The 6,820-nt window shown below is 64.1% G+C and overlaps 2 protein-coding genes across 5 annotated transcripts; both read left to right on the top strand.

Annotated features, from left to right (window-relative positions):
* Positions 1-684: 684 nt before the first annotated feature.
* Positions 685-5,388, top strand: CIRBP (cold inducible RNA binding protein). 4 transcript variants are annotated; one of them, XM_034996635.1, is made up of 9 exons: positions 685-785; positions 1,725-1,891; positions 1,973-2,079; positions 2,173-2,311; positions 2,407-2,488; positions 2,608-2,678; positions 3,091-4,332; positions 4,933-5,065; positions 5,238-5,384. In XM_034996635.1, exons 2-7 carry the CDS (start codon positions 1,789-1,791, stop codon positions 3,105-3,107), a joined length of 519 nt encoding a protein of 172 aa, XP_034852526.1. In that variant the 5' UTR covers positions 685-785; positions 1,725-1,788; the 3' UTR covers positions 3,108-4,332; positions 4,933-5,065; positions 5,238-5,384. The 4 variants fall into 4 exon arrangements, with proteins under 4 accessions (XP_034852526.1, XP_034852528.1, XP_034852525.1 ...); XM_034996636.1 differs by having other exon boundaries at positions 699-785; positions 1,783-1,891; XM_034996637.1 differs by lacking the exon at positions 3,091-4,332 and having other exon boundaries at positions 5,238-5,388.
* An 824-nt stretch (positions 5,389-6,212) lies between these two features.
* On the top strand, positions 6,213-6,810 carry FAM174C (family with sequence similarity 174 member C). The gene is made up of 2 exons (XM_034998195.1): positions 6,213-6,525; positions 6,807-6,810. Exons 1-2 carry the CDS (start codon positions 6,233-6,235, stop codon positions 6,808-6,810), a joined length of 297 nt encoding a protein of 98 aa, XP_034854086.1. The 5' UTR covers positions 6,213-6,232.
* The last annotated feature ends 10 nt before the right edge of the window (positions 6,811-6,820 follow it).

The following is a 6,820-nucleotide window of genomic DNA, read 5'->3' as shown; positions in this document are numbered from 1 at the left end:
GTGTGGGCACCACACCAAGCAGATCAAAGCAGGTTGTGTGAAACTGGGGTGCCCCAAAGTTCAGAAGTAGGAGGAAATGGGATCTTGGAGAATATTGGGATCCATCCATACACGTGGGGCTTCCTCAGTCTTGGGGTTTGGGTGGGCCTTGGGGCCGACTACATGAAGTGGTGTATTCAGGAGCGTGGGGTCCTGGGAGTACCAGGGTGTCGGTTACGTTGACAAGTGTATGAGAATGACGTCAGGGTTCAGGTGAACTGACAGCTGGGGCTCCGGTGGGGCTGGGACTTGGCTAAGGTTGCACTGGCGGCGATTGCTGGAGCAGAGCACAAGTCCTGAGTTCGAGCCACACCAGGAGATCCCCTGGAAGTTTGGGCCCTCGGCTTCCAGAGGCCCCTTTGTTCCCCGCCACAGGCCGGGAAGTGGGGTGGGGGCGGGCACGCGGAAGTGGGTCAGCCCCGCCCCGCCGCGCGCCGGCCCCGCCTCCGGGCCGCGGGCGGGGGACTGCGGACGAGGCGCGTCCTCGCCAATTATCGCGCCCGGAGCCCGCGCGCACGGGAGGGGGCGGGGCCGGGGCCGGCCCAGCCCCCGCCTCATGAATATGAGGTGCGGCTGCGGCTCCCGAGCCCCCGGATTGGCTGGCGCGGGGTGAGGGGCGGGGACCCGCGGCGGCGTACTTAAGGCCGGGCGCTCGGCGTCCCCCCCCTCACTCGCGCGTTAGGAGGCTTGGCTCGTTGTGCTGCGCCTTGTTCCCGCCTGCGTCAGGGGACCTTCCCGACTCAGTGGTGAGGGCCCTGGCGGCGCCGGCTCCACGGGCCCGGGGCGGCGAGCGGCCTACGGCCGGCCGGAGGAGGCGGGACGGCGGCGGCACGCCCCTGGGCGGGGGCGGCGCCGGGGCGGGCCCGGGGTGGAGTCCGCCCCGCCGGCGGCGATGGGCAGCGGGACACCGGGCCAAGCTGTGGCCGGAGGGCGTCTTCCCCTCGGGCCTGGCCCTCCGCGAGCGGGACGCCACCGCAAAATGGCGGCCGCGAGCGCGAGGCTGCGCCCAGCGAAATGGCGGGAGCGCCGGGTGCCCGGATGGAGTGGCGCAGGGCGTGCGCGGGGCGCATGCGCGCGGCGGTGGGCGGGGCCCCGCTGCGTGGCCCGGGCCGCCGCTCCCGGCCTCCCGCTGGCGTCGCGCGAGGGCGGCGCAGTTCCGGCGTCCTCCGAGGTCCCCGAGCCAGGGTCCGAGAGGCGCGGTCCGCCGCGCGTTCTGGCCTGTGTTTGCGGAGCTACGTGGCGGGGCTTCTCCCAGCCCGTAAAGAGTCGGCCTAAGTTGGCATCGCCCCACACGTCAGGCTGCACGTGGCGGCCCCGCCCCCCCGCCCCGCGCCCCTCCCAGGCGCCCCACAGTGGACCAAGCACTTTGCCCCTCCCCGCCCCGCTGGTCAGGCTGGGAGTTCGGCTCCTGCTCACGGAGGGGGAACCACGATGGAGGCCGACGCCTTCCTTGGGTTGGGTGTCCAGCCTGGCCGACGCTGGGGGGTCCCACGGCCGGGGCAGCCCTGAGGAGCGCTGCGGAGCCGGGGTGCGGCCCCAGCGCGCCCAGCCTGGGGTCGGGCTCCGCACGGAGTAGGGCAGGGGGTGGAGGGCCTGCTCGAACTTCGCCGTCCCAGGGTGGCCTGGAGGTGGGCAGACAGGGCGTTGCAGCGTTCACCCCACAAGTCAGTGTCGTTTGTATGAAGGGGGTGCGGTGAAGCCCCTGGACGACCTCAGTGAGGACTTCAACAGCGTTTGCCACAGGCCACCATGGCATCGGACGAAGGCAAGCTTTTCGTCGGAGGGCTGAGCTTTGATACCAACGAGCAGTCGCTGGAGCAGGTCTTCTCAAAATACGGACAGATCTCTGAAGGTGAGGCTGGAGCTGGGCTGGTGGCCGAGCAGGGCTGCCTGTGGGGAGGGCCGGGGCCGACTCCAGATCTCTTCTGCACAGTGGTTGTCGTGAAAGACAGGGAGACCCAGCGATCGCGAGGCTTTGGGTTCGTCACCTTCGAGAACATTGACGATGCCAAGGACGCCATGATGGCCATGAACGGGAAGGTGAGGGGCTGCTCCTCTGGGGGTGCAGGAGTCCGGGTTTGCAGAGAGGGTGGGAAGCACAGAGGCTAACCTGTGCAAATCTCTGGTTTCCAGTCTGTGGACGGGCGACAGATCCGAGTAGACCAGGCTGGCAAGTCATCTGACAACCGATCCCGTGGGTATCGAGGTGGCTCCGCTGGGGGCCGGGGCTTCTTCCGAGGGGGCCGAGGCCGGGGCCGTGGGTTCTCCAGAGGTAAGTGCTACGCTCAGGGCCCGAGGCCGTCGGGAACACAGCGGGGACACTGCTGGTAGGCGATGGTGCTCAGCTCTTCTCGTCCCTGTCTGCAGGAGGAGGGGACCGAGGCTACGGGGGGAGCCGGTTCGAGTCCAGGAGTGGGGGTTATGGAGGCTCCAGAGACTACTACAGCAGGTGACGGCTGCGGTCTTGCCCGGGGTGTGTGGGAGGCTTCTCTCCGGATGCTGGCGCAGGGCAGGGCAGCGCAGCGCTGCTGCAGATGGCGTGAGTAGCCTGAAGTGTCTTTCTTGCAGCCGGAGTCAAGGTGGCGGCTATGGTGACCGGAGCTCGGGCGGGTCCTACAGAGACAGCTACGACAGTTATGGTAAGCCACACTCCAAGGGCACCACGCTGCCGGGGCCTGCGGTGGGAGCTCAGTAAGGCTTGGTGCCCTCTGCGAGCGACACTCAGACTTTGTCACCGTGCTTGCCCATAAGGGACAAGACTGCCCTCTCGGTCTCTGTGCCAGCAGCCATTTCTACTCCAAAACGTAAAGGCAGAAGCAGACTGACTAAGAAGGAAAGGGAGAGTGAGGGCCCCCCGAGCAGGCAGCATCAGTGCATGTGCGGCCGCCTGGCCCGGCCGCCTGGCCCTGCCGCCCTGCCCTCAGCTGTGGGGGGGGTTGGTGACTCCCGAGGCTGCAGGGCCGAGCCCTCCAGGTCTGGACCCGGGAGTGGAATGCTGCATCTTGTCGCGTGCTTCAGTGCCTTTACACTGTACCTGCTTCTTGTTCTCAGCTACACACAACGAGTAAAAATCCTTCCTGCTCAAGATCGTCCTTCCAATGGCTGTATATTTAAAGATTTTGGGAGCTTCGCTGAATCGTTAATGTGTAGTGAACACACCTCCTTGTACCCCACTTTTGTAGTCTTATCCGTTCTGATCTTGTCAAACACAGCCTGACTGCTTCTGACCCCCAGATGGCCTCATTGCTAGACTTTTCTTTTTAAGGAAGCGCTGTCCGTTTTTAAGGGTTTTAAAAACGTTTTGAAAAGCACTTCAGATTTTTTTTTTCTTTTTACCACGAGCCATAAGTTTTTTAGGAAATCATTGGGGGTTGTGTGGGTTTTGGTTTTGGTCGTGTTGCCTTTTTTGTTTCTCTTTTTAGTGGGGTCAGGCCCGTGAAGTTGGGTGCCCCGATTCCCTTCTCTTAAGATTGAACGGACTCTGAATCCGCTTTTTTGTCGGAAGCTGAGCAAGCTGTGGCTTTTTTCCAACTCTGTGTAACGTTTCTGAGTGTGGCTGGTAGGACCCATCCTGCGGCAGTAGCAGAGGTACTCTGGCTGCCCTGGGCCTGGCCTGTCCGGCCCTTCTGTGCTATGTATGACCCACAGTAGACTTGCAGACGTTCCCTCGAGAGGTTCTTGAAAATGTTTATTTATATTGTCCTTTTTTACTGGAAGACGTATGCATATCCCCTTGATGTTGTATTTGAAGTGGTTAAGGAATTCTTGTACGCAGTTTTCTTTGGCTTCACGAAGCCGATTAAAAGACCGTCTGAAATGAACCTTGCTCTGACAATTTCCCTTCATTGCACAACACACTCCCTGCTACCGGTTCGAGGCAGTTGGAACTGAGCAGAGAGCAGTTTGAGGCCCTTGGAGAGCCAGACAGGGAAGGCTTGCCGGGGCCCCTTGTGACAGCTGACTGCCATTGGTCCCGGTTTAGGTGAGAAGGTGGGTGATGGGTGGGCAGCTTAGCAGGGACGGTGGACGCTCGGGCACATGACGCCAACCCGGACCGCCTTAGTTTAGAGGTAGGCCAGAGAGTGGACGGCAGGCAGCATCCCTGGGCGACCACAGACTGACCGGCTTGTTGGCTGGCTCTGCTGTTGCTTTACAAGTTCTGAGCTTTCACCGCTAGCCTATGGAAGCTGCAGCCCCTCGGAGGACAGAAGTGTTGTGCGCCCAACAGAAACCTCTGAGACGCAAGCTGCTCCCTTGGCTAGCTCATATGTGGAAATAGCCCTGTAATTCGAGGTAACTCCTTTTGCTCGTGTCCGCATCCCTCCTCTTGTCGAGAGCTCATTTGAAAGTAAAAGTTATGTACCTGGGGAATGTTCTTTTGACTGTTTTTTCTTTTCTTTTTCTTTTTTTTTAATTAAGTTAGCACCAAAATCAGACCTCGGCCGTTGGCCCTTCCCCGCCTGCAGCCAGGCGAGCGGCCCGGGCAGTCATACCTCAAGAGTAGGTTCGATCCATAAGCAGGATTGGAGACCACCGAATTTTTTGTTCATCAGTTGACCGTCTTTTCCAGACCTCCTTACCTCAGGCTCCTAACTAGCTTTCTCTGATGTCTGTTGCCGCCATGAGTTTTTCCCAGAGCCCCACACTGTTCTCTAAGCAGCTCCATCCCAGTTGGGTAGCTGGCTCTGCTTAAGGGTGGAACGTGGCCTGGCCCATCTGAAAGGCGCAGGCCCACCCTGGGCACGCCGGCCTGTGACGGGGCCTCTGCCGGCATGGCCCCGATAACTAGCTTGAGACCCTCCTAGTAGGAGCCGTGGATGGTTTCGGGGGTGGGGTGGGGCAGATACCAGCTGTGGCCGGGACGCTGGGCATAACGCTTCTTTGCTTTGGCAGGTTGAAGGGAAGCCAGTGTGACTTGGAAAGGTGGCCAGAGAGCAGCGATGACCTGGGGTCACTGTCCCAGGAGGGCCTTCACCTGGAAGCAAGAGCCAGAGGCACGGCTACCTGGCCTCACACCATGTTACCTGTAAGTGCTATTTTGGGGTGGGTGATTTGAGGCCCTTTGGCCCTGGCTGTGCCTGGCCCATCCAGTGGGTTCTCCTTTCCTGGTCTCCTGCCCCCCTGTGACCCCAGCGGGGCAGTGTTCTGTGGGCTTCCCGCTGGACCCCTCTTTATCTCCCCTGCTGCTTGTTTTCCAGCAGGTGCATCACTGGGGAGTTGAGGTGCCAGGGTTCACGTTGCTCCGGGAGGACCAGCTCTGTGGCAGCTTGCACCACAACTAGTACTCACTGTCAGCAGCGGGACGTGGACGTCGGATTTGAATAAAGGACTGGTGTGTCCACACAGAAATCTGAGTTTGGCTTGCGGTGCCGCCGTGGGGCCTGAGTGGGGAGGGATTGTGCCAGAGAAACCCTCTCCTGGCCTTTGTTCAGGGCCCAAGCCAGAAAGACCACCTGGTCACTTGGTTGTCTCGGGCAGTTCTCGCAGGTTCTGAGGGGCAGTCAGGCTGCCCAGTGGTGGTGCTCCCTGGGCCCCCTCATCTGAGTCGGGCACCTCTCCCCCAGGGTCTTGGTAGAGTGACCCCTGGAGCCTCCCATCTTGTGTTGCCTGCAGGGCCGCGCTTGCTTCCTGGGCTGGTTGCCTCCTGCCCCGGTCTTGGCGTGCAGGGCATTGGGGCTAACCCTCGGTTTTGCTGCTCACCTCAACTCCCAGTAGGGTGGGGAGGATGGTGGCAGGGAGCCCAGAGCCCAGTGAGTGCAGTCTGCAGTCCTCCCACGGGTGGGGGGCGGCCCCCTGCCCAGAGCAAGATCCCCTCCCCCTCGGCGCCCCCCCCCCCCCGGGGTGAGAACAGCTGCAGTCTCCGGGGCCCTGGCAGGGACGGGGCGTCTGGAGAGCACTGCGCCAGGCGGTCTTGCGGGCGCTGGTCTTGGCCCCCACCGCGCGATCCGGGAGTCGCTTTCCCCCGGAGGAGGCGCTTCCGTGTGGCAGTCGGGCTCGGGCGGGGCGGGAAGCCCCAGGTGCGCGCGCAGCCGGCCGGGCGCAGGGGCCCCGCCCAGGAGCGCCCGGGGATGCGCGGGGGGCGGGGCGTCTGCCGGCGCCAGGCCCCGCCCCCGCAGGCCGTTGGCTGAGGCCGCCCCCGCGCCAGTGAGTGACACCTCGCGGGGCGGGGCGCAGCCAGCGCTTCCGCCGGGCCATGGGGCCGCGCGTGCCGCCGCCGCCGCTCCTGCTGCTGCTGTTGCGGGCGCTGCTGCTGCTGTGGGCGCTGCTGTGCGGAGCCGAGGAGGCCGTGCCCCCGCCGCCGCGCGCCTCGCAGACCACGCTGTCGCCAACGCCGGCCGTGACGAACGGGAGCCAGCCGGGCTCGCCGCACAACAGCACGTACTCGCGGCCGCCGGGCTCGCCGGGCGCGCAGCTGCTGCGTTCCTTCTACGTGCTCACGGGCCTCAGCGGCCTGGCCGCGCTCTACTTCCTCATCCGGGCGTTCAGGTGCGTCCGGCGCGCGCCGCCCCGCCGTCCGGGAGCGGCCAGTCGTCGTGCGCCGGGCGCCTCACGTGTCGGCGCGAAGCCCCGCCCCCGGCGCGACGCGGCGGTCACGTGGGCGGGGTGGGCGGGGCGGGGCGGTCGCCGCGGCGGGGGGGGGGGGGGGGCGCCGAGGGGGAGGGGATCTTGCTCTGGGCAGGGGGCCGCCCCCCACCCGTGGGAGGACTGCAGACTGCACTCACTGGGCTCTGGGCTCCCTGCCACCATCCTCCCCACCCTACTGGGAGTTGAGGTGAGCAGC

Source organism: Mirounga leonina, unplaced genomic scaffold, assembly GCF_011800145.1.
Source record: "Mirounga leonina isolate KUSES-001 unplaced genomic scaffold, KU_Mleo_1.0 Mir_94, whole genome shotgun sequence".
Taxonomy (NCBI): domain Eukaryota; kingdom Metazoa; phylum Chordata; class Mammalia; order Carnivora; family Phocidae; genus Mirounga; species Mirounga leonina.
Note: the sequence above shows the minus strand (reverse complement) of the source record. Positions and strands in the feature narration are given on the sequence as shown.

Coding starts and splice junctions, on each gene's coding strand:
- CIRBP (XM_034996634.1), top strand. CDS start 1,789: ATGGCATCGGACGAAGGCAAGCTTTTCGTCGGAGGGCTGAGCTTTGAT. Junction 1,892..1,972: donor ATACGGACAGATCTCTGAAG/GTGAGGCTGGAG, acceptor TCTTCTGCACAG/TGGTTGTCGTGAAAGACAGG. Junction 2,080..2,172: donor TGATGGCCATGAACGGGAAG/GTGAGGGGCTGC, acceptor TCTGGTTTCCAG/TCTGTGGACGGGCGACAGAT.
- FAM174C (XM_034998195.1), top strand. CDS start 6,233: ATGGGGCCGCGCGTGCCGCCGCCGCCGCTCCTGCTGCTGCTGTTGCGG.